The sequence below is a fragment of the Stegostoma tigrinum genome, chromosome 42, assembly GCF_030684315.1.
Source record: "Stegostoma tigrinum isolate sSteTig4 chromosome 42, sSteTig4.hap1, whole genome shotgun sequence".
Classification (NCBI taxonomy): domain Eukaryota; kingdom Metazoa; phylum Chordata; class Chondrichthyes; order Orectolobiformes; family Stegostomatidae; genus Stegostoma; species Stegostoma tigrinum.
The window spans coordinates 12,930,401-12,957,502 of record NC_081395.1 but is presented as its reverse complement, the minus strand read 5'-3'; the positions used below and the strand labels follow the sequence as shown (position 1 = coordinate 12,957,502).

General features: G+C 52.2%; 1 protein-coding gene across 17 annotated transcripts in view; it reads left to right on the top strand.

The window, feature by feature from the left end:
- The window catches only part of LOC125449241 (pyruvate carboxylase, mitochondrial-like), a 765,853-nt gene that overhangs the window by 725,809 nt on the left and 12,942 nt on the right, over positions 1-27,102 (top strand). For all 17 annotated transcript variants that reach the window (XM_059641558.1, XM_059641556.1, XM_059641559.1 and 14 more), the window contains 3 exons: positions 4,278-4,522; positions 6,091-6,270; positions 25,045-25,293. In XM_059641558.1, the coding sequence (XP_059497541.1) occupies positions 4,278-4,522; positions 6,091-6,270; positions 25,045-25,293 (674 nt within the window). The remainder of the gene's footprint in view (positions 1-4,277; positions 4,523-6,090; positions 6,271-25,044; positions 25,294-27,102) is intronic.

Sequence of the window (27,102 nt, the reverse complement as noted above, 5' to 3'; positions counted from 1 at the left end):
CAGTACTGACCCTCCGACAGAGCCCACTCCCTCAGCACTGACCCTCCGACAGTGCCCACTCCCTCAGCACTGACACTCCGACAGTGCCCGTTCCCTCAGCACTGACCCTCCGACAGTGCCCCCTCCCTCAGCACTGACCCTCCGACAGTGCCCGCTCCCACAGCACTGACCCTCCGACAGCGCCCTCTCCCTCAGCACTGACCCTCCGACAGTGCGGCACTCCCTCAGCACTGACCCTCCGACAGTGCCCACTCCCTCAGCACTGTCCCTCCGACAGTGCCCACTCCCTCAGCACTGACCCTCTGACAGTGCGGCGCTCCCTCAGCACTGACCCTCCGATAGTGCCCGCTCCCTCAGCACTGATCCTCTGACAGTGCCCACTCCTTCAGTACTGACCATCCGACAGTGCCCACTCCCACAGCACTGACCGTCCGACAGTGCCCACTCCCACAGTACTGACCTCCCACAGTGCCCACTCCTTCAGTACTGACCCTCTGACAGTGTGGCACCCCCTCAACACTGACCATCCGACAGTGCCCGTTTCCTCAACACTGACCCTCCAACAGTGCCCGTTCCCTCAACACTGACCCTCCGACAGTGCCCACTCCCTCAGCACTGACCCTCTGACAGCACGGCGCTCCCTCAGCACTGACCCTCCAACAGTGTGGCGTTCCCTCAGCACTGACCCTCCGACAGCGCGGCGCTCCCTCAGCACTGACCGACACTGTGGCGCTCCGTCAGCACTGACCCTCCAACAGCATGGCATTCTCTCAGCACTGACCCTCCGACAGCGCCCGCTCCCTCAGCACTGACCCTCCGACAGCGCCCGCTCCCTCAGCACTGACCCTCCGACAGCGCCCACTCCCTCAGCACTGACCCTGCGACAGTGGAGCACTCCCTCAGCACTGACCCTCCGACAGTGCCCGCTCCCACAGCACTGACCCTCCGACAGCGCCCTCTCCCTCAGCACTGACCCTCCGACAGCGCCCGCTCCCCCAGCACTGACCCTCCGACAGTGCGGCACTCCCTCAGCACTGACCCTCCGATAGTGCCCGCTCCCTCAGCACTGATCCTCTGACAGTGCCCACTCCTTCAGTACTGACCATCCGACAGTGCCCACTCCCACAGCACTGACCGTCCGACAGTGCCCACTCCCACAGTACTGACCTCCCACAGTGCCCACTCCTTCAGTACTGACCATCCGACAGTGCCCACTCCCACAGCACTGACCGTCCGACAGTGCCCACTCCCACAGTACTGACCTCCCACAGTGCCCACTCCTTCAGTACTGACCCTCTGACAGTGTGGCGCTCCCTCAACACTGACCATCCGACAGTGCCCGTTCCCTCAACACTGACCCTCCGACAGTGCCCACTCCCTCAGCACTGACCCTCTGACAGCGCAGTGCTTCCTCAGCACTGACCCTCCGACAGTGCGGCACCCCCTCAACACTGACCATCCGACAGTGCCCGTTTCCTCAACACTGACCCTCCAACAGTGCCCGTTCCCTCAACACTGACCCTCCGACAGTGCCCACTCCCTCAGCACTGACCCTCTGACAGCACGGCGCTCCCTCAGCACTGACCCTCCAACAGTGTGGCGTTCCCTCAGCACTGACCCTCCGACAGCGCGGCGCTCCCTCAGCACTGACCGACACTGTGGCGCTCCGTCAGCACTGACCCTCCAACAGCATGGCGTTCTCTCAGCACTGACCCTCCGACAGTGTGGCATTCTCTCAGCACTGACCCTCCGACAGCGTTGCGCTCCCTCAGCACTGACCCTCCGACAGCGTGGCGCTCCCTCAACACTGACCATCCGACAGTGCCCGTTTCCTCAACACTGACCCTCCAACAGTGCCCGTTCCCTCATAACTGACCCTCCGACAGTGCCCACTCCCACAGCACTGACCGTCCGACAGTGCCCACTCCCACAGTACTGACCTCCCACAGTGCCCACTCCTTCAGTACTGACTATCCGACAGTGCCCACTCCCACAGCACTGACCGTCCGACAGTGCCCACTCCCACAGTACTGACCTCCCACAGTGCCCACTCCTTCAGTACTGACCCTCTGACAGTGTGGCGCTCCCTCAACACTGACCATCCGACAGTGCCCGTTCCCTCAACACTGACCCTCCGACAGTGCCCACTCCCTCAGCACTGACCCTCTGACAGCGCAGTGCTTCCTCAGCACTGACCCTCCGACAGTGCGGCACCCCCTCAACACTGACCATCCGACAGTGCCCGTTTCCTTAACACTGACCCTCCAACAGTGCCCGTTCCCTCAACACTGACCCTCCGACAGTGCCCACTCCCTCAGCACTGACCCTCTGACAGCACGGCGCTCCCTCAGCACTGACCCTCCAACAGTGTGGCGTTCCCTCAGCACTGACCCTCCGACAGCGCGGCGCTCCCTCAGCACTGACCGACACTGTGGCGCTCCGTCAGCACTGACCCTCCAACAGCATGGCGTTCTCTCAGCACTGACCCTCCGACAGTGTGGCATTCTCTCAGCACTGACCCTCCGACAGCGTTGCGCTCCCTCAGCACTGACCCTCCGACAGCGTGGCGCTCCCTCAACACTGACCATCCGACAGTGCCCGTTTCCTCAACACTGACCCTCCAACAGTGCCCGTTCCCTCATAACTGACCCTCCGACAGTGCCCACTCCCTCAGCACTGACCCTCTGACAGCACGGCGCTCCCTCAGCACTGACCCTCCAACAGTGTGGCGTTCCCTCAGCACTGACCCTCCGACAGCGCGGCGCTCCCTCAGCACTGACCGACACTGTGGCGCTCCGTCAGCACTGACCCTCCAACAGCATGGCGTTCTCTCAGCACTGACCCTCCGACAGTGTGGCATTCTCTCAGCACTGACCTTCCGACAGCGTGGCGCTCCCTCAGCACTGACCCTCCGACAGCGTGGCGCTCCCTCAGCACTGACCCTCTGACAGCACGGCGCTCCCTCAGCACTGACCCTCCAACAGTGCGGCGTTCCCTCAGCACTGACCCTCCGACAGCGCGGCGCTCCCTCAGCACTGACCGACACTGTGGCGCTCCGTCAGCACTGACCCTCCAACAGCATGGCGTTCTCTCAGCACTGACCCTCCGACAGTGTGGCATTCTCTCAGCACTGACCCTCCGACAGCGTGGCGCTCCCTCAGCACTGACCCTCCGACAGCGTGGCGCTCCCTCAGCACTGACCCTCCGACAGTGTGGTGCTCCCTCAGTACTGTACGTGTGGCACTAAACAGCCTAAAGCAGGAACAGTGGTGTTGGAAATGATCTGGTTGAATGGCCGAGCAGACTTAATGGGTTGATTCACCTCCAATTGCTGTCACATCTTCGGGTTTAACTGAGAGCAACCTTCCATTCCAGATTTCCAAATGATTTGAGTAGGGCTTCTATGATGAATTGGTCATGTCCCTTCCTGCGAGCCAAAGTGCTCAGGGTTAAGTTCTAACTTAGCCACAGAGCTGTGTCACAATGTCTCTGTAAAGTTTACCTTAAGAAGACATCCCATCTCCCTGATGGGATTTGAACTCATGGCCCTAAACTGTTCACCCGTGCCTTTGAATTAGCAATCATTCTTGATTTTACCATCAATCCACTCACTCCCCATATCCCACTCCAGTTGTGGAGTGATATAAGTGGCTCTGTCCCATAAAATGTGTATTAGCAGCCCTCCCGTGGCATTGCTCTGTTCAGAGGCCGTGGGTGCGCTAAAGAAAGACTCCGCTCCCACGGTTATTCAATATTTCCCTTGACCCCCAGCAACAGCGACAAGAGCTGTGCAGTTCTGAATTTGATGGCGATCAGGTGTGCTTTCTGGTAGCGGATTCTGCTGGCCAGTTCCATCGTAAGACGCAGCACCGCTCTCCCAAAGCCCACTCCCGATGTCCCCGGGCCCACGTAGGGGAAAAGCCTGCCTCTGTCCCCCAGGTCCAGGAATTCCGTGCGATAGGAGTAGGCCATTCGGCCAGTGCCAGTGCTTCAGAGGAGCAAGGTCCCCTGTTTGTCCTCCACTTCCTTTGGGTATCCAGTTACAATTTACCCCTTTCAAGGGGCAGGTTCTGGTCGCACCCACTCACCACCTTCCTTCTGCCCCGAGCGGTAAACCCAACCTCTTCCAGTCTTGGTTGTTGCCCTCCTCCACGCTGGTGAATGCTACCCCATGACTTCCCCACCCCACCCCAACCTGGCAAAGGAGTTGTGTTTGCCTGGTCATTGTAGCCTCATTAACATCCATCTTTCATTTACAACCCCCCGCCTACACCAAGGTATCGAGCTTCAGAATGTCTATGATTACAACGAGTACTGGGAGATGACACGCCAGCTGTATGCCCCATTCGACTGTACGGCCACCATGAAGTCGGGAAATGCCGACGTGTACGAGAACGAGATTCCCGGGGGTCAGTACACCAACCTGCACTTCCAGGCCCACAGCATGGGCCTGGGCAACAAATTCAAGGCAGTCAAGAAGGCCTACACTGAGGCCAACAAACTCCTCGGAGACCTCATAAAGGTGAGACCACCCTTCCAGAGCTCGGGGTTGTTGGGGTTGGTGGTAATATGTCGCAACAGAAGCCAGCCCCCGCCACCTTCGCTCCCCTTCCCACCCACCCAATGGGCCTGCCCTGGTTCCTCCGGGGATTGAAGATTAATTTCCCCAGGGATATGGACACAGGGAGGTGGGTGTAGGGGGAGGGTGCGAATGCCAGGGAGGCTTCGGTTCGAGCGATTGCTTCTCTGAATGGGCGTTAGCCGCGTTTACTGAATGCGGGTGGTGCAGAGCGTGGGCATTGCACACAGAAAGACGGGAGAGAGACTTGCAAAAGTATCGAATTGCAAAGGGAACACCAATTTACAGGCGCAAGATGGAACAGAGGCTCATCACTCGGGGAATCTGCTGTGATTTGACAATGGACAAAACTATTCTTTCCTCCCCTCCCCTTTTCTAAGGTCCTCCTGCGGTAGAAATTGTTGTTCCCCTTTGAAATTTGTCGCTCTTGATGAGGTCCCCTTCTCCAGTAATTCTCACAAAGATCTCGGGGTGGTGGGGGATGGTGGGAAAAAGGAGGGGGTGGGTGCAGTTGTGGAGGTGAATGGGAAACAAGCCACTTGAGTGACCCCAAGGCTTGTGCAATCAGGGAATGTCGTGTCCGTCTGTTTTCTGGCTGGCCGTGGGAAGGAGGTTTCCAAGAGGGCCGTGTGATGCAGGTTCTATTGGTTCAGAATACTGTGAGCAGTTTTGGGCCCCCTATCTCAGGAAGGACGTGCTGGCCTCGGAGGGAGGTCCAGAGGAGGTTTACAAGAGTGACCCTGAGGATGAAGGGCTTGTCATGTGAGGAGCGGTTGAGGTCTCTGGGTCTGTATCGATGGGGTTTAGCAGGATGGTGGGTCGGGGGAGGATCAGATTGAAACTTACAGAATACAGAGAGACCTGGATAGAGTGGATGTGGAAAAGGTGTTTCTATGAGTTGGAGGACCTGAGGGCACAGCCTCAGAGTGAAGGGAAGACCTTTTGCAATTGAGATGAGAAGAAATTTCTTCAGCCAGAGGTGGGGTGCATCTGTGGAACATATTGCTGCAGAGAACTGTGGAGGCCAAGACATGAGTGTATTTAAGACAGAGATAGAGGGGTTCCTGATTAGCCAGGGAGTTAAGGATTGGGGGTAGATGGCAGGAGAAACATAACGGCCACGATCAAATGGTGGAGCAGAATTGATGGGCTGAATGGCCTAATTCTGCTCCTGTATCTTACGGTGACGAAGCCTCTGGGAATACAGCCTATAGAACCTCAAGGAGCCAATCCCGTTGATCTCCCTCACCTGTAGTGGGCAAGGGAAGGGGAGGGCTGCCAGATCGGCCCAACACTTCTTGACTACAGGGTCAGCTTCCCCCTACACCTTCCAGCTGGGGGCATGGATTCCCCCACCACCCCCCGCCCGATTGTGAGAAGGGAGTCACAAAGAGATGCAAACAGCCCCAGTGCTGCCCATCTCGGACAGTCTGGCAACGAGGGGACGATGGTACCGATGTTGGTCAGGGTCCTCCACCCTCTCACCCCACCTCTCCTCGGTCTGTCGGTAGGTGACGCCCTCGTCGAAAATCGTTGGCGACCTGGCACAGTTCATGGTGCAGAACAACCTGACACGGGAGGATGTGGAGCAGGACGCTGATGAGCTCTCCTTTCCCCAGTCGCTGGTGGAGTTCCTGCAGGGATACATCGGCATTCCACATGGAGGCTTCCCAGAGCCGTTCCGCAGCAAGGTACTGTGCTGTTCTCCCAGAGCTTTTACACACCTGCCCTCCCTTCAGCTGCTGGGTAACACCTCCCCATCCCTCTGTCTACCTCCCTCCTTTCCCTAACCTCCTGATCCACAGCGACACACACAGGGACGGAATTCCAGGATTTTGACCCGGCAATACTGAAGGAATGGCCAATATATTTCTAACTCAGGATGGTGAGCGGCTCATAGAGTCATACAGCAAGGAAACAGGCCCTTCGAACCAACTTAGCCATGCTGACCAGACTAAACCAGTCCCACGTACCCACGTTTGGCCCATATCCTTCTAAACCCTTCCTTTGTAACTGTACCAGCCTCCATCACTTCCTCTGGCAGCTCATTCCGCACACGCAACACCCTCTGTGTGAAAAAGTTGCCCCTCAGGTCCCCTTTAAATCTCTCACCTTAAACCCATGCCCCTCTAGTTTTGGATTCCCCTACCCTGGGGAAAGACCTTGTCTATTCACCCTATCCCTGCCCCTCATGGTTTTATAAACCTCTATAAGGTCCCCCCCTCAGCCTCCAGCATTCAAGAGACTACAATTCCCAGCCCATCCTGCAGGGGGTGGTGTTCCCATGCAGCAGCTGCCCTTGTCCTTCTAGGTGGAAGTGGTTGTGTGTTTGGAAGGTGCTGTCTGAGGATCTTTGGTGAATTTCTGCCGTGCATCTTGTAGATAGTGCACACTGCTGCTACTGAGGGTCAGCAATGCAGAGAGTGAATGTCAAAGGAGGACCTGTCTCCATCTTTCACCAATCTTTTAGTCACCTGTCCTCACCTGACTCAGTGCCAGTTGACTATCGCACCTGTGAAGTGCCTTGGGCCGTTTTTAGCCATTGGTCCTGAGGGAAAACGGCTGAAAACATAGCAAGCAAGGATAAAAGGTTGCAGGAATTCTAACACCGAAAATGCTGGAGAGCTCAGCAGGCCTGGCAGTAGCTGCGAAAAAAGAAACAGGGTCAACATAAAGCCTTTCAGAGATAGTAGGAACTGCAGATACTGGAGAATCTGAGATAGCACAGTGTAGAGCTGGATGAACACAGCAAGACAAGCAGCATCAGAGGAGCAGGAAAGCTGACGTTTCGGGCCTAGACCCTTCTTCAGAAATAGGTGTAGGCCCGAAACGTCAGCTTTCCTGCTCCTCTGATGCTGCTTGGCCTGCTGTGTTCATCCAGCTCTACACCTTGTTACCTCAACCTAAAGCCTGACTGTCTGGGCCCTTGGCCCACTTCCTGACCGCTCTCCCACTCAGGCCTGGGTGGACCTGCCCCAGCAGGAGCATTAACGGTGTCACACACTTGCACACACACTTAGTCATACCACACTCACACTCACTCATACACACATAGTCACACTCATACTCACATTCACACAGTCAGACCTGCACACACAACACCCTCATAACAGACTCGCACAACTTCATAGTCACACAATCATTCGTACACACACACACATTCACACATTCAATGATACTCAAAAACACACACATATACTCATGTATTGACACAAATACACACTCATTCTCTGATGCATACAGATACAAACGTGATCACACTCGCTTACTAAAACAAACACATACACATACTGTGTCTCTCACACACATGCACTCTTTCTCACATGCATGGACACACGCACTCTCGCACACTCTGATATATATATGCTCACACCCACATCCATACTCATACTCACACACACGCACACACACACAATGCACACACACAGTCAGACTCATGCATAATCACCCATATACACACCTACGCACACACACAGTCACACACTCTTACACTCACACAGATCCACACACACAATTACACTCAAAAACACACACATATACCCATATATTTACACAAACACTCACACAAACACTGTCGTAGAGTCAGTGCTGAGGGAGCGCCGCACAGTCGGAGGTTCAGCGCTGAGGGAGCAGGCACTGTCGGAGGGTCAGTGCTGAGGGAGTGGGTGCTGTCGGAGGGTCAGTGCTGAGGGAGCGGGCACTGTCGGAGGGTCAGTGCTGAGGGAGTGGGCACTGTTGGAGGGTCAGTGCTGAGGGAGTGCCGCACTGTCGGAGGGTCAGTTGTGAAGGAGTGGGCACTGTCAGAGAGTCAGTGCTGAGGGAGCACCGCACTGTTGGAGGGTCAGTGCTGAGGGAGCGGGCACTGTCGGAGGGTCAGTGCTGAGGGAGTGGGCACTGTTGGAGGGTCAGTGCTGAGGGAGTGCCGCACTGTCGGAGGGTCAGTTGTGAAGGAGTGGGCACTGTCAGAGAGTCAGTGCTGAGGGAGCACCGCACTGTTGGAGGGTCAGTGCTGAGGGAGCGCCGCACTGTCAGAGGGTCAGTGCTGAGGGAGCGCCGCACTGTCGGAGAGTCAGTGCTGAGGGAGTGGGTGCTATTGGAGGGTCAGTGCTGAGGGAGTGGGCACTGTCGGAGGGTCAGTGCTGAGGGAGTGCTGCACTGTTGGAGGGTCAGTTGTGAAGGAGTGGGCACTGTCGGAGAGTCAGTGCTGAGGGAGCACCGCACTGTTGGAGGGTCAGTGCTGAGGGAGCACCGCACTGTCGGAGAGTCAGTGCTGAGGGAGTGGGGCACTGTCGGAGAGTCAGTGCTGAGGGAGCACCACACTGTTGGAGAGTCAGTGCTGAGGGAGTGGGCATTGTCGGAGGGTCAGTGCTGAGGGAGTGCCGCACTGTCGGAGGGTCAGTTGTGAAGGAGTGGGCACTGTCGGAGAGTCAGTGCTGAGGGAGCACCACACTGTTGGAGAGTCAGTGCTGAGGAAGTGGGCATTGTCGGAGAGTCAGTGCTGAGGGAGTGGGTGCTGTTGGAGGGTCAGTGCTGAGGGAGCGGGCGCTGTCGGAGGGTCAGTGCTGAGGGAGTGGGCACTGTCAGAGAGTCAGTGCTGAGGGAGTGGGTGCTGTTGGAGGGTCAGTGCTGAGGGAGCGGGCACTGTCGGAGGGTCAGTGCTGAGGGAGTGGGCACTGTCGGAGGGTCAGTGCTGAGGGAGTGCCGCACTGTCGGAGGGTCAGTTGTGAAGGAGTGGGCACTGTCGGAGAGTCAGTGCTGAGGGAGCACCGCACTATTGGAGGGTCAGTGCTGAGGGAGCACCGCACTGTCGGAGAGTCAATGCTGAGGGAGTGGGCATTGTTGGAGGGTCAGTGCTGAGGGAGCGCCGCACTGTTGGAGGGTCAGTGGTTAGGAAGCGCTGCACTGTTTATACTTGAAGGCACAAGTCAGGAGTGTGAGGGAATACCCCTCACTTGCCCCTGGATGGGGGCAGCTCCAACAACACTCAAGAAGCTCGACTCCATCCAGGATAAAGCAGCCCCTGTTAGATTGGCACCACATTCACAAACATCCCACTCCCTCCACCCACCGACACTCAGTAGTAGCAGTGTGTACCATCTACAAGATGCACTGCAGAAATTCACTGAAGATTCATAGACACTACCCTCAAAACCAACAATGACTTCCATCTAGAAGGACAAGGGCAACAGGTATATGGCAACATCGTCCCCTGCAAGTTCCCCACTGAAGCACTCACAGTCCTGAAGCTGTGTCTTCCTCATTGCCAGAAAACAATCTCCTGCCATACCTTCCTCTTTCTACCTCATCTCATCCTGCAGCTCTCCCTCTCTGTCACTGTCTCTGGCTCATTTTCCCACTATCTCCCCTCCTTTAAAATGCTCCTTCAAAACTCTTTGTCTGAGATTTTGTTCACCTGGCTGTTGTGTTTCCTTCTGCAGCCAAGTTTGGAATATTATACTGGAACATGTTGCAAAAGAATGTATCTGTGTCTGTGTGTCTGTCTGTGTGTGTTTTATGTGTGTGTGTATTTTCCATGTGTGTATATGTGTAAGTGAATGTGTGTGTCTGTGCACGTGGAGGTATGCCTGTATATGTTTCTGTGTGTGTATATTTTGACTGTGTGTGTTTTTATGTAATTGTATGTGTGCACGATAACTATGTAGTGCAACCTGTGTTATCATGTGTCTCTTGTGTCTGTGTGTGTGTCTGTGTGCTCTGTGTGAGAATGTATGTCTGTGTGTCTTTGTGTGTGTTTATTTGTTTTGTGCGTGTGTGTCTGTGCATCTTGCGCCTGTGTGTATGTGTCTTGTGTGTGTGTGTGTGTGTGTGTGTGTGTGTGTGTGTGTGTGTATATTTTGTTTGTGTGTCTGAGTGCTTTATGTGCGTGTATGTGTGTTTTGTTTGTGTATGTGTGTGTTTTGTGTGTGTGTGTTGGTGAGAGAGACTTGTGTGTGTGTGTGTGTGTGTTGGTGAGAGAGACCTGTGTGAGTGTGTGTGTGTGTGTGTGTGTGTGTGTGTGTGTGTGTGTGTGTGTGTGTGTGTGTGTGTGTGAGTGAGAGAGAGAGAGTCTGTGTGTGTGTGTGTGTGTGTTTTTGTGTTCGTGTCTGAGTGTTTTGTATGAGTTTGTGTGAGTGTGTGTGTGGGAGTGTGTGTGTGGGAGTGTGTGTGTGTGTGTATGTGTGTGTGTGAGAGAGAGTCTGTGAGTGTGTGTGTGTGTGTGTGAGAGAGAGAGTCTGTGTGTGTGAGAGAGACTGTGTGTGTGTGTGTGTGTGTGTGTGTGAGAGAGAGTCTGTGTGTGTGAGAGAGACTGTGTGTGTGTGTCTGTCTGTGTGTTCTGTGTGAGAGTGTATGTCTGTGTGTGTTTATTTGTTTTGTGCATGTGTGTCTGTGCATCTTGCGCCTGTGTGTATGTGTCTTGTGTGTGTGTATATTTTGTGTGTCTGAGTGCTTTATGTGCGTGTATGTGTGTTTTGTTTGTGTGTGCTTTGTTTGTGTTTGTGTATGTTTGTGTTTTTTGTGTGTGTGTGTGGGAGTGTGCATGTGGGTGTGTGTGTATGTGTGTGTGTGTTTTTGTGTCCGTGTCTGAGTGTTTTGTATGAGTTTGTGTGAGTGTGTCTGGGTGTGTGTGGGAGTGTGTGTGTGGGAGTGTGTGTGTGTGTGTGGGAGTGTGTGTGTGTGTGTGTGTGTGTGTGTGTGTGGGAGTGTGTGTGTGTGTGGGAGTGTGTGTGTGTGTGTGTGGGAGTGTGTGTGTATGTGGGAGTGTGTGTGTGTGTGGGAGTGTGTGTGTGTGTGTGTGTGTGTGTGTGTGTGTGTGTGTGTGTGTGTGGGTGTGTATGGGAGTGTGTGTGAACCCAAGCACACTGCAGTAAATGAAGTCAATCCCAGGAGATGCTGGGAAGATTACGTTACGTCTATCAGGTTACGTTTGGCGTGGCGCTGTGTGTGAAAAGCTGTACCTGTTGACTTGGGACACACTAGTGATTTGTTGAGTTCTCCACAGTGCACCTGGAATTCCCTCCCTTCAGCCTCCTCATGCAATGGGCCATTAATGTTCTGTTTTGAGAGCGAATGACATTCGACTGTGTTTGAGGCCCACATCATCGTAAGCTGTTACAGGAGATGCTGCACACATCTCTGGGATCCTTCAGCACCCTCGGGGGGAGGGCTGGAGTGAGGATTCAAACTGTCAATATTAACCAAGATCCCTTCCGATTTGCAGATGGAGCTGAGGGGTATTTCCCCTTGTGGGCAAGTCTGGCACCAGTGGGCACCATCATTCAATGGGATGGCCCATTGATGACAGATGCGGGGAGGAATTTCTTCTGTCAGAGGCTTAGAGAATCTGTGAACCTTTTTACTGCAGAGGGCTGAATGGGAATATTCTGATTTTTAATCAGCCAAGGTTATGGGGAATGGGCAGGAATGTGAGGTTGAGGATGGCCAGGCCAGCCATTGAACAACACAGCAGGTTCAGTGGGCTGAATGGCCTACTTCTGCTCTTATGGAATCGAACAGAAAGGTCAGGACCTTTGGCTACAGTCTCAGTGAGGCTGTATGTAGAGTATCACCTGCAGTTTCGATCTCCTGGCTGGGAAAAGAAAGTGGTTACAATGGAAGCTGTTCAGAGTGAGTGCTTCCTGGGCTGCCATATTGAAAAGCGAGTGTGCAGGCTGGGACTGTATTCACTGCAGGGGTGGTGGGGGAGGGGGAGATGGTCTTATTGGAGAGGACCAGGTGGAGAGAGTTTTTAAGAAGGCGTATGATGCGTTAGCTTTCATTAAGAGGGATTGAGTTCAAGAGTTATGCTCCAGCTATACAAAACCCTGCTTCAGCCACATCTGGAGCATTGTGTCCAGTTCTGGTCGCCTCATTACTGGAAAGATGTGGAAGTGATGGAAAAGGTACAGAGGAGATTTACCAGGATAGTGCCTGGAATGGAAGGAAGGTTTTACGAGGAAAGGTTGAGAGAGCTAGGGCTTTTCACTTTAGAACGATGAAGGATGAGAGGTGACTTGATAGAGGTGTACAAAATGATCAGAGGTATAGTTAGAGTGGACAGCCAGAGACTATTTCCTCGGGTGGAGATAGCTATTACGAGGGGCATAGTTTTAAAGTGAAAGGAGGTAGATATAGGGGAGACGTCAGAGATAGGTTCTTTACTCAGAGAGTGGTCGGGGCGTGGAATGCATTGCCGGAGAGGGCAGTGGAGTCGGCCTCATTAGGGGCATTTAAGCTGCTATTAGATAGGCATATGGATGATAGTATAAGATAGGGGTGGAGGTGAGATAGACCTTAGGATTAGGGTAAAAGTTCGGCGCAACATCATGGGCTGAAGGGCCTGTACTGTGCTGTACTGTTCTACGTTCTAGGACTGAATGGGTGGGTGCTGAGAGGATGCGTTTCCCCCCCACCACCAACATGGCAGAAACAAGATCTCAGTCCTGGGAGGGGGTGCAGGGTGGGGGAGTTACACTGGGAAGCCTTCCGTTGAAGAGGGAAATGAGGTGAATCGTTTTCTTCTCAGTCAGAGGGTCGGAGTCTGTAGAATTCTCTTCCCTGTGAGGTGATGGAGACAGGGCTGTTTGATCCCTTTAAGGCCATGGTAGACAGGTTTTTGGATTCTGCCTGTAACGCCCTCCCAGACTGGAGTTACTCTGCCTGTAACACCCTACCAGACTGGGGTTATTCAACCTATAGATGCCTCCTAGACTGGGATTACTATCCCTGTAACTCCCTCCCAGGCTGGCATTACACTGCCAGATGAATGGTGTTCTGTCCCAATTAGGGAAATGACACCTGGGTGTCGCCATTTTTATTTAAACTCCCAGGTATGCCCCATCTACTGCTCCCTGTCATTAACCTGTCTGTGTGACTCCCACTGCAATTGCTCCATTCGCTTTACATATTCCACAGTGTCTTAAAAAAAATCATGGTGGCTTAGTGGTTAGCACTGCTGCCTCACAGCGCCAGGGACCCGCGTTCGATCCCACCCTCGGGCGACTGTCTGTGTGTAGTTGGCACATTCTCCCTGTGTCTGCATGGGTTTCCTCCGGGTGCTCCAGTTTCCTCCCACAGTCAAAAGATGTGCGGGTTAGGGTGGATTGGCCATGCTAAATTGTTCCATAGTGTCCAGGGATGTGCGGGTTAGGGTGGATTGGCCGTGCTAAATTGTTCCATAGTGTCCAGGGATGTGCGGGTTAGGGTGGATTGGCCGTGCTAAATTGTCCCATAGTGCCCAGGGATGTGCAGGTTAGGGTGGATTGGCCGTGCTAAATTGTTCCATAGTGTCCAGGGATGTGCGGGTTAGGGTGGATTGGCCGTGCTAAATTGTCCCATAGTGCCCAGGGATGTGCAGGTTAGGGTGGATTGGCCGTGCTAAATTGTCCCATAGTGCCCAGGGATGTGCAGGTTAGAGTGGGTTGGCCGTGCTGAATTGTCCCATAGTGCCTAGGGACGTGTAGTTTAAGTGGGTTACAGGGGGACGGGTCTGGGTGGCATGCTCTGAGGTTCGGTGTGGATTTATTGGGCCAAAGGGCCTGTTTCCAATTGCAGTGATTCTGTGAAATCTATGATTGAAACCCGTATGCACACAATCACACAGAAACATGCACAAATACATACACTCACAATGCCCCACGCGCACAGACACCCACAGCTTCTAAATCTCCCCTTTCCCCACTGCATCCCAAAACCAGCCCAGCCCGTCCCCTCCCCCCACTCCATCCCAAAACCAGCCCAGCTCGTCCCCGCCTCCCCAACCTGTTCTTCCTCTCACCTATCCCCTCCTCCCACCTCAAGCCGCACCTCCATTTCCCACCTACTAACCTCATCCGCCTCCTTGACCTGTCCGTCCTCCCCAGACTGACCTATCCCCTCCCCATCTACCTTCTCCTCCATCCATCTTTGGTCCGCCTCCCCCTCTCTCCCTATTTATTCCAGTTCCCTCTCCCCATCCTCCTCTCTGATGAAGGGTCTAGGCCCGAAACGTCAGCTTTTGTGCTCCTGAGATGCTGCTTGGCCTGCTGTGTTCATCCAGTTTCACACTTTGTTATCTTGGATTCTCCTGCATCTGCGGTTCCCATTATCTCTCCACTCACAGATATACTCACAGACTCACACACACATACATAGATATACACACACAGGCACATGCACAGAAAAACAGACAATCACATACACACATATATACACACATAGACGCACTATCACAGACACATGCGCACACAGGCACAGATATGCACACACAATCACAGACGCACATACACATGCAGATATACACACAATTACATATATACACACATACAGACATGCACACATAATCACAGATGCACACACAGGCACATGCACAGATATACATACACACATATACGTACACACACACACACATATACACACAAATCACAGACGAACACACAGATGCATGCACAGATATATACACACATAGACACATGTACAATGACAGACACATATATGCATATACACACAGACATGCACAGATATACACACAATCACAGACATACAGACACATGCACAGATATACATAGTGGCACATACACACATAGACACACACAGTGACACAGACACATAAACACACACACAAACATAGACACACACAGCCCCTCCATGACATTCAGCCATACACAAATATACACAGACTCACACAACTACATGCGTACATACTGACACAGACACATAAACATACACAAACACACAGAGGTGCTGATACAGACATGCAGATAGACACACGCTGTACCACTCATACACATACACACAAATAAACATATACGCACATAATGTACCTGTCTGCTTATGTGCAGATATACACACGCATGTACACCATACATGGCCTTGCACACTACACAGCGACTCGCAGTCTCACACCCATCAGGAAGTGTGTTATGTAGCAGATTAATTAGACTTCACTAGAGTTATTAGCGTAGCCCATTGCTGCACTAATTGAAAATACTGTTCTCTATTTAGAGGATATAATTAGGAGAATTTACAGTGAATTAAACCTACATCGCACTCAGCATCATTGCCACACACCATGAAGGATGGCCACAGGCAGAGCACGAAACACACACCTACACACAACTACAAACACACACACACACACACACACACACACACACACACACACACACACACACACACACACACACACACATATCTCTGTGTTGATGGGCAAAACTGGCCTAGTCTTTGCCTATTGCTTGTCCTGGGCTGTAAGCAGACTCTGAGAATGAAACCCTTTAGTCCCTGGACTGCGTGGGCATCTCACTTTCTCTACTTTCACTGTTTGGCTATCAGAGAGAGATTATCCCCCATTCATTCTGACTATTAATATACACATTGAACTGTATTACAGAGCCATTCCGACAACCCCGAACCCATTAAGAGGTGATTAGCTATTTGCTAGGATTCAATTCAGTTGGAAAATCATTTAATCAGATCCATTAAGGCTTAATTCGAAATGAGGCACATTTATGGATGTGAAGCTTTGGCGGCATTTAAAATCTGCATAGAGTTAATCTTCTCCCTACAATCGTCAGTCAATGCAAAAATACTGAGGGTCTTTAGGATGGGGATTAATCCAGGTTTGGCCAATGCACTTCATGTATTCTGTAAATCTGCCCCGTCTTGATTATCCATGCCACTGTTCACGATGGGCCTATGGCACCCCAGACCAACAGACCCTGGGCACAGGGAATTAAGGCACCTTGCGATATCCCCACTTTCCAACCTGGGAGATTTGTCTCCACTTTCCCCATCCTGCTTCCCTGCAAACCTCGATTCCCTGAGGGAGCAGAATTGCGAAAGCCGAAAGGACTGCAGATGCCGGGGCATCAGGGAGCCCTGTAGGAGCTCAGCCAGTCTGTGAGTAGACAAGGCAGAGTTACTGTTTCCCACCTAGCGGCTAAGGAGCAGATAAACGAATGCCAGATCGGAGATGTTGACTCTGTCTCTGTCTCTGTCTCCCTCCCTTCACAAATGCTGCCAAATCCCTGTAAGGATTTTGGTGTCCTGAGGCAGGGAGAAATGTCTTCACCCTGAGAGCAGGGAGCCTGTGGAATTCTCTGAAACAGAAAGCAGGAGGCGGAGGGAAGGGGATGTAGCATTTGAGGCTAAAGGGGTCGAAGAAGCAGAATGGATGAGAAAGCAGGAACAGGAGACTGAGTTGAATGATATTGAATGGCAGGACAGGCTTGTGGGTTGAATGAACTCCTCCTGTGCTGATATGCCTCTGTTATTGTTAAAAATCTGTCCAACCTGGCCTTAAATATTGAATGTGGGAGCATCTACAGCTCTCTCTCGGGGACAGAGGAGAGAATTCCAGTGTTTCACTCCTCCTGTTTTCACCCTGTCTCAGTCTTAAGACCGTCTCTCACCCCTCAGCACCCTGTGTTCTCAGTCGGTGGGCTCAGGGTCTCAGTGACCTTCAGGATCCTGTACATCTCAACATGATTGTCTCTTGTTCATAGAATCATGGCATCCCTACAGCATGAAAACAGGCCCTTCGGCCCAAACAGTCCACACCGATCCTCAGAGTATCCCACCCAGACCCATCCCCCTATAATCCACCCTAACCCGCACATCCCTGGACACTACGGGGCAATTTAGCACGGCCAATCCACCCTAACCTGCATATCCCTGGGTACTATGGGACAATTTAGCACGGCCAATCCACCCTAACCCCCGACGTTCCTGGGCACTATGGGTAATTTAGCACGGCCAATCCACCCTAACCTGCACATCCCTGGGCACTATGGGACAATTTAGCACGGCCAATCCACCCTAACCTGCACATCCCTGGGCGCTATGGGACAATTTAGCACGGCCAATGCACCCTAACCTGCACATCCCTGGGCACTATGGGGCAATTTAGCACGGCCAATCCACCCTAACCTGCACATCCCTGGGCGCTATGGGACAATTTAGCACGGCCAATCCACCCTAACCTGCACATCCCTGGGCACTATGGGGCAACTTTAGCACGGCCAATCCACCCTAACCTGAACATCCCTGGGCACTATGGGACAATTTAGCACGGCCAATCCACCCTAACCTGCACATCCCTGGGCACTATGGGGCAACTTAGCATGGCCAATCCACCCTAACCTGCACATCCCTGAGCACTATGGGACAATTTAGCACGGCCAATCCACCCTAACCCGCACATCCCTGGGCACTATGGGACAATTTAGCACGGCCAATGCACCCTAACCTACACATCTTTGGACTGTGGGAGGAAACCGGAGCACTGGGAGGAAACCCACGCCGTTCTTCAGGACTCCAGAGAGAGAGAAAACACCTATCCAATGTCCTCATAAGAGCTAGGAGTGGAGGCAATCATTCAGTCCCTCTGGCATGCACTGACACATCTGTACTGATCCCACTTCCCAATGTTTATCCTGAACATTCTGCACACTGCAGTTGGCAACGTTAGCTCTGTTTCTCTATCTGCAGACGCTACCTAGGCCCTGCGGAGTTTCTCATATTTCAGGTCCCCAGCATCCTGTGGTTTTCAGTATGAACCTCCTGACAGTAACTTTGAAGCAGCCCTTTCAAATTACTGACTGGAGTAGCTGGGTGAGCAGATATATTGGCTTCATTTTCCCAACAAATTGCTGAGTAGCCGATCTGCATGATTTCCAATTCACTGTCCTTTCACCCCATTGCAGACCCATTGCAGAGGTAATCTCAATGCTTTGAGAATGTTCATTTCCCTCAGTCAGCATCTCTCTCCCTCTGCCTCCTCCCTTTCTTGTTCTCTCCCTATCTCTCTCTCCCTCTCCAAAGCCCTCTTTTGTTCCCCCTCTTTCCTTGCTCTTTCTCTATCTTCCACCCTCTCCATCTCCCACCTCTCTTTTTCTTTCTCTCTCTTTCACTCTCCCCCTCTCTGTCTGTTGCCCCCTCCTCCCATTCCCACTCTCCCTCTTATTCTCTCCCTCCCCCCCTTCCCTTTCCTTCCCCCTCTCTCTCACTCTCCCCCTCTCTGTCGCTTGCCCCTCTCCCCTCCCGTTCTCCCTCCTACACTCCCTCTTCTTCTCTCCCTCCCTCTCTCTCTCACTCTCTTCCCCTCTGTCCCTCCCTCTCTCTGCTTGAGCACAACAGCAAGTTTCTAAGACAGTAGGAACTGCCGATGCTGTAGAATCTGAAATAACAAGGTGTAGAGCTGGATGAACACAGCAAGCCAAGCAGCATCAGAGGAACAGGAAAGCTGACGTTTCGGGCATAGACCCTTCTTCAGAAATGGGGTAGGGGAAGGGGGTTCTGAAATAAATAGGGAGAGAGGGGGAGGCAGATAGAAGGTGAATTGAGGAGAAGATAGGTGGAGAGGAGACAGACCGGTCAAAGAGGCGGGGATGGAGCCAACAAAGATGAGTGTAGGTGGGGAAGTAGGGAGGAGATAGGTCAGACCAGGGAGGATGGACAGGTCAAGGGGGCGGGATGAGGTGTGTAGGTAGGAGATGGGGGTGAGGCTTGAGGTGGGAGGATGGGATAGGTGAGAGGAGGGACAGGTTAGGGAGGCGGGGACGAGCTGGGCTGGTTTTGGGCTGCTGTAGGGGGAGGGGAGATTTTGAAGCTTGTGGAGTCCACATTGACACCGTTGGGCTGCAGGGTTCCCAAGCAAAATATGAGTTACTGTTCCTGCAACCTTCGGGTGGCATCGTTGTGGCACTGCATGAGGCCCAGGATGGACATGTCGTCTGAGGAATGGGAGGGGGAGTTGAAATGGTTCGCAGCTGGGAGGTGCAGTTGTTTATTGCAACCGAGCATAGGTGTTCTGCAAAGCGGTCCCCAAGCCTCCACTTGGTTTCCCCAGTGTAGAGGAGGCCACAACAGGAACAGCGGATGCAGTATACCACATTAGCAGATGTGCAGGTGAACAACAGCTTGATGTGGAAAGTCTTCTTCAGCCTGGGATGGGGGTGAGGGGGGAGGTACAGGGCCTCATGTCGCACTTTCTTCGGTTGCAGGGAAGGTGCCGGGTGTGGTGGGGCTGGAGGGATTGTGGAGCAGACAAGGGAGTCACGGAGAGAGTGGTCCCTCCGGAAAGCAGACAAGGGTGGGGATGGTAAAATGTCTTGGGTGGTGGGATTGGATTGTAGATGGCAGAAGTGTCGGAGGATGATGCGTTGGATCGGAGGTTGGTGGGTTGGTATGTGAGGACGAGGGGATTCTGTTTTGGTTGTTATTGCGGGGGCAGGGTGTGAGGGATGAGTTGCAGGAAATGTGGGAAACACGGTTGACGGCGTTCTCGACCACTGAGAGGGGGATGTTGCGGTCCTTGAAAAACGAGGACGTCTGAGATCTACGGGAGTGGAATGCCTCATCCTGGGAGCAGATGTGGTGGAGGCAAAGGAATTAGGAATAGGAGATGGAATTTTTGCAGGAAGGTGGGTGGGAGGAGGTGTATTCTAGGTAGCTGTGGGAGTCGATGGGCTTGAAATGGATATCGGTTTCTAGGTGGTTACCTGAGATGGAGAGGTCCAGGAAGGTGAGGGTGGTGTTGGACATGGTCCAGGTGAACTTGAAGTTGGGGTGGAAGGTGTTGGTGAAGTGGATGAACTGTTCGAGCTCCTCTGGGGAGCACGAGGCGGCGTGGATACAGTCATCAATGTAACGGAGGAAGAGATGGGGTTTGGGGCCAGTGTCGGTGCGGAACAGGAACTGTTCCACATAACTTAATAAGAGGCAGGCATAGCTTGGGCCCATGCGGGTGCCCATGGCCACCCCCTTTATCTGTAGGAAGTGGGAGGAATTGAAAGAGAAGTTGTTGAGGGTGAGGGCAAGTTCGGCTAGGTGGATGAGGGTGTAGCTGGAGGGGGGCTGGTCGGGCCTGCAGGTCAGGAAGGAGCGGAGGGCCATTTCAACTCTCCGTCCCATTCCACAGACAACATGTCCGTCCTGGGCCTCCTGCAGTGCCACAATGATGCCACCCGAAGGTTGCAGGGACAGCAACTCGTATTCCGCTTGGGAACCCTGCAGCCCAATGGTATCATATGTGGATTTCACCAGCTTCAAAATCTCCCCACTGCCTAACGCATCCCAAAACCAGCCCAGCTCGTCCTCACCTCCCTAACCTGTCCTTCCTCCCACCTATCCCCTCCTCCTACCTCAAGCCCCACCCCTACCTCCGACCTACTAACCTCATCCCACCCCCTTGACCTGTCCGTCCTCTCTGGACTGACCTATCTCCTCCCTGGACTGACCTATGCCCTCCCTACCTCCCCACCTACACTCAAGTCTACTGGGACCATCCCCGCCTCTTTGACCTGTCTGTCTCCTCTCCACCTATCTTCTCCTCTATCCATCTTCTATCCGCCTCCCCCTCTCTCCCTATTTATTTCAGAACCCCGTTCCCCTCCCCCATTTCTGAAGCAGGGTCTAGGCCTGAGACGTCAGCTTTCCTACTCCTCCAATGCTGCTTGGCCTGCTGTGTTCATCCAGCTCCACATCTTGTTACCTTAGTAAGTTTCTGAGCCCTGTATTTAGAGGTTCAGATCAGATATCGGGATGTGATCTGACTGAGGTGTTGAAAACATTAGAAGGATTGAACAAAGCAGCTGTAAAGACTCCTTATGAGGTGAGATTGAGCAGTTTGGGTCAATCCCCTCTGCAGTTTTGAAGGATGAGACCTGATAGAGATCTATTGGATGCCAATGCAGACTCAAAAGTCAACAGAGGGGCAATGTGGGGGCAATTTAGAACAAGAGGTGATTTGTTTCAGGATGGGGTGGGCAGATTTAAAACAGAGATGGGGAGGGGGGTGGGTAAATCTGTGGAGTAAGTGTGCGGTGGGGGGAGGGGGGACACCGAGAAAGTTTCAGATTCTCGATCTGTAGTGGGGTAAAGGGAGTGGGGCTGGAAAGTGGGGTTGAGGCCTTGAAAAGATCAGCCGTGGCTGTAGCGGAGCAGGCTCCAGGGGCCGAACGGTCTCCTCCTAGCTCTTCTGCCGTGTGGGGCATTACTTTTCTACCTCTGTGGATGATCCATGGATGCTGTGGCACTTCCCAGTCTCTGTCCCCATCCTGACTTGGAAATGTTGCGGCCGTTCCCTCAGTGTCACTGGGTCACAGTCCTGAAATTCCCTCCTTAAGGGGCATTTTGGGTCTCCCCACAGCACACGGACTGCAGGGTTACAAGATGGCGGCTCATTACCACCTTCTCAAGGGGCAAGTAGGGACAGGAAACTGGCAGAGAGGGGGAAGTCACGTCAGGATTTACACAAACAGGTATGGAAATCCAAACTTCTCTCCCTCAAAACGCTGCAGATGTCAGGACAGAGGGATTGAGATTAATAAAATAGTAAGGTTGATGAGGGTCAAGCTGTGGATGTGGTGTATATGGACTTCAGTAAGGCATTTGATAAGGTTCCCCATGGAAGGCTCATTCAGAAGGTCAGGAGGAATGGGATACAGGGGAACTTAGCTGCTTGGATACAGAATTGGCTGGCCAACAGAAGACAGCGAGTGGTAGTAGAAGGAAAATATTCTGCCTGGAAGTCAGTGGTGAGTGGGGTTCCACAGGGCTCTGTCCTTGGGCCTCTACTGTTTGTAATTTTTATTAATGACTTGGACGAGGGAATTGAAGGATGGGTCAGCAAGTTTGCAGACGACACAAAGGTCGGAGGTGTCGTTGACAGTGTAGAGGGCTGTTGTAGGCTGCAGCGGGACATTGACAGGATGCAGAGATGGGCTGAGAGGTGGCAGATGGAGTTCAACCTGGATAAATGCGAGGTGATGCATTTTGGAAGGTCGAATTTGAAAACTGAGTACAGGATTAAGGATAGGATTCTTGGCAGCGTGGAGGAACAGAGGGATCTTGGTGTGCAGATACATAGATCCCTTAAAATGGCCACCCAAGTGGACAGGGTTGTTAAGAAAGCATATGGTGTTTTGGCTTTCATTAACAGGGGGATTGAGTTTAAGAGTCGTGAGATCTTGTTGCAGCTCTATAAAACTTTGGTTAGACCGCACTTGGAATACTGCGTCCAGTTCTGGGCGCCCTATTATAGGAAAGATGTGGATGCTTTGGAGAGGGTTCAGAGGAGGTTTACCAGGATGCTGCCTGGACTGGAGGGCTTATCTTATGAAGAGAGGTTGACTGAGCTCGGTCTCTTTTCATTGGAGAAAAGGAGGAGGAGAGGGGACCTAATTGAGGTATACAAGATAATGAGAGGCATAGATAGAGTCGATAGCCAGAGACTATTTCCCAGGGCAGAAATGGCTAGCACGAGGGGTCATAGTTTTAAGCTGGTTGGTGGAAAGTATAGAGGGGATGTCAGAGGCAGGTTCTTTACGCAGAGAGTTGTGAGAGCATGGAATGCGTTGCCGGCAGCAGTTGTGGAAGCAAGGTCATTGGGGTCATTTAAGAGACTGCTGGACATGCATATGGTCACAGAAATTTGAGGGTGCATCCATGAGGATCAATGGTCGGCACAACATTGTGGGCTGAAGGGCCTGTTCTGTGCTGTACTGTTCTATGTTCTATGTTCTATGTTCTAAAATATTCCAGGAGCAAGGAATATCGAGTGCCAGAAGGTAGATAACATCCAGTTTGGGATGACACCTTCCAAGTCTGTCCGCTGTTCACTGAGATCATGGTCTACCAGACCCCCAAACCTTCCAAATTCCAGTGAATTTGCTCAGCAGAACCTCACCTGACAGGTCCACAGTCCCCATGTCTGGCTGATCGACTCTAATAGCATCGTCTGGCCTAGCAATCAGAGTACCCCACGCTTGCAAGCCCAGTGCTAAATGCATGCTGTTAGACGCATTCCCACAGCTGGGCAATGGTTACTGAACAATACCGAGTGTGCTGACAGCCATTTTGAGATGTTGTAAAATAGCTGGAAGAGATACAGAATCATACACGTGGACTTGCTACCCGCAGTCAAAAGGGATGTGTCCGTGCCTTGTGTCACTTTTGAGTTCCTTGAGAGTTTGAGGGGTCTAGCACTCCCATCTCTCACATTTAAGGGAAGATCTCATTTCATTGGCAGCAGTTCACCAGAAGGATCCCTGGTGTGGAAGGACTGCCTCATGAGCAAAGGGCAAACAGGTTGGGACTCTATTCCCTGGGTCTTAGAAGAGGGAGAGGTGAAACATACAGGATTCTTCAGGGGTTTGACAGGGAACATGCTGAGAATCTAGGGACCAGAGGGCATTGTCCCAGAAAGGTGCCAATTTAAGACTGAGATGAGAAGAAATTTCTTCAAAAAGGTTGTGAGACTTTGGACCTCCTTGCCATAGAGAGCTGTGGGGGCAGAGTCCTTGTGTATGTTTAAGACTGAGAGAGATAGATTCTCGATCAGTCGTGAAATCAAGGGGGTTATGGGGAAAGGGCAGGAGAGTGGGCATGAGCACCAATATCAAATCAGCCATGATTCTATTGAACGGTGGAGCAGGCTCGAGGGGCCGAATGGCTTGCTCCTGTTCCCATTTCCTATAGCCTTATAATTCCCTATTGCTTGTCAGCATCCTTGTCTCCCAGAGAATAAACTGAAATCGGGCGTTCTAGCATTTGAAACAAAAATGGAAACTGCTGGAAAAGCTCAGCACGTCTGGCAGCATTTACGGAGAGAAAGCAGAGTTACCGTTCTGAGTCCAGTGGCCCTTCCTCAGAAGTGATTGTAGCTAGGAAATGGTTGGTGTATACGCTGAAGCTGGGGTGGGAGGAGGATAGGTAGAGATGGTACCCAGAGTGAGAGAGAACAGCAAGAGGGCAAAGTCAGAAATCACACAACACCAGGTTATAGTCCAACAGGTTTATGTGAAATCACAAGCTTTTGAAGCACTGCCCCTTTGACAGGTGAAGTGGTCATGAGGGCAGATGAGCGACTGGGTATGGGTCAGCCCTGGGGGAATGAGTAGATGCTCATGGGGATTGTTAGTGGCTGATAGTGGGTTAGTTGTGGTAACAGCCCTTGTGAGGACAAGGGCTGGTGTGTGTGTGTGTGTGTGTGTGTGTGTGTATGTGTGTATGTGTGAGAGAGAGTGTATGTTTGTGTTTGTGTGTGTGTGTGTGTGTGTGTGTGTGAGAGAGAGAGAGAGTGTGTTTGTGTTTGTGTTTGTGTGTGTGTGTGTGTGTGTGTGTTTGTGTGTGTGTGTTTGTGTGTGTGTGTGTGAGAGAGAGAGAGTGTGTTTGTGTTTGTGTGTGTGTGTGTGTGAGAGAGAGAGTGTGTTTGTGTTTGTGTGTGTGTGTGTGTTTGTGTGTGTGTGTGTGTGTGTGTTTGCATGTGTGTATGTACCTGTTTCCCTCTCTCTCCCTCCCACCCCCAGCGTGTACCTATCCCTGTCTCTCTGTCTTTGTCTCTCCCCGGATGTACCTAACCCTCTCTCTCTCTGCCTCCCTGGGTCTCGGTCTCTGTCTCTCTCTGTGAGAGTTTCTCTGAAAGTTGATGTGGTTTTTGTGTAGCTCTGTGTAACTTGTGTTCCCTCTAACCGTCTGTCCCTCAGGTGCTGAAGGACCTCCCCCGTATTGAGGGCCGCCCGGGAAGCTCCCTCTCACCCCTGGACTTTGACGAGCTGGAGAGGGAACTACGGACCAAACACATGGAAGAGATCACCCCTGAGGATGTCATGTCAGCTGCAATGTATCCCAAAGTCTTCGATGAGTTCAAGGATTTCACTGCTCAGTTTGGACCCGTCGAGTGCCTCAACACTCGCCTCTTCCTGGAGGGACCCAAAATCGCCGAGGTGTTCCAGGTGAGGGATCGGAGACAACAGAATCAACAGCCCCCAGGCCGTTCAGCCCACATGGATCCAACCCAGGCACAGCTGTCTACCTCTCCATTTCCTCATTCAGTCACGGGATGTGGCCAGTATTTTACTTACTCAGAGGGCAGAATTCCCAACTGGATTTAGAGTCATACAGCACAGAAACAGCCCCTCTGGCCATCTCGTCCACGCCGACTGGATATACTAAATAAATCTAGTCCCATTTGCCAGCACTTGGCCCGTGTCCCTCCAAACCCTTCTTATCCATGTCCCCATCCACATGCTGAATGTTGTCATTGCACCAGCCTCCACTTCGTCTGGCAGCTCCATCCATACGCGCACCACACTCTCTGTGTAAAAAAGTTATCTCTCAGGTTTCTTTTCCCCTCTCACCACAATTCCCAGGACATTGCTATCGCTCAGGGATTTAGGGACTGCAGTGACAGCTCCTGTAAAAAGGTGAAACATCAATTTTAGAGCACAGTACTGGAGGAGAATGTGACAGAGCAAACTCAGAGCAACTCGGTTGAAATGAGCTGTTTTACTTGTAAGTAAGTAAAAGCTCCCTATAGAGGGAGCTTTACTCTGTATCTAACCCTGTGCTGTCCCTGTCCTGGCAGTGTTTGATGGGGGGCAGTGTAGAGAGAGCTTTAGTCTGTATCTGACCCCGTGCTGAGGGTGAGGTGACGTGGGGAATATTGACCTGTGCACTAGAACGAGGGATGCAAGATCAAAGTCCCTTTGGGCATATGATAATCACCGATCGCTGACAAAGACAGTATAATGAGAGCAATTGGAGGAGAAGAAATTGAATATTCATGAAGCACATCATTAAAGCTGAGATTTTGATTTCATTAGCAAGAACAGTCTGGGACAGTAATTGACGCTAGTTAGAGTGAGTGATATGTTTATTTAGAAAGTGCTTTCATGTCTTATCCAGTTCAGAATAAAGTCATCATTCTCCATTGCTCTGGACTCTCGCTCAGGTGAAGTGGGCGTTGTGTTCAATGCCCATAGTTGCCCCTTGAGAAGGTGGTACTTAGATTCATTGGGTCATAGAGTTGTTCAGCACAGAAACTGACCGTTTGGCCCAACTCGTCCATGCCGAACAGTTATCCCAAGAAAATCTAGTCCCATTTGCCAGCATTTGGCCCATATCCCTCTCAATCCTTCCTATCCATGTCCCCACCCAGATGCCTTTTAAATGTTGTAACTGTACCAGCCCCCACCACTTCCTCTGGCAGCTCGTTCCATACACACCGCCACCCTCTGTGTGAAAAGGTTACCCCTCAGGTCCCCTTTAAATCTTTTCCCTCTCACTTCAAACCTATGCCCCTCTAGTTTTGGAGTCCCCTCACCCTAGGAAAAATGACCTTGGCTATTCACCCTATCCAAGCCCGTCATGATGTTATAAATCTCTATAAGGTCATCCCTCAGCCTCCACAGCTGCAGGGAAAATAGCCCCAACCTGCTCAGCCTTTCCCTGTAGCTCAAACCTCCAACCCTGGCAACATCCTTTTGAATCTTTTCTGAGCCATTTCAAGTTTCACAACATCCTTCCTATGGCAGTGAGAGTGTAAGTGAACGCAGTATTCCAAAACTGGCCTAACCAATGCCCTGTACAGCTGCAACATGACCCTCCCAACTCCGATACTCAATGCACTGACCAATAAAGGCAAGCGTACCAAATGCCTTCCTCACCGCCCTGTCTACCTGCGACTCCACTTTCAAGGAACTGTGTACCTGCACTCCAAGGTCTCTGTTCAGCAACACTCCCCAGGACCTTACAATTCAGAG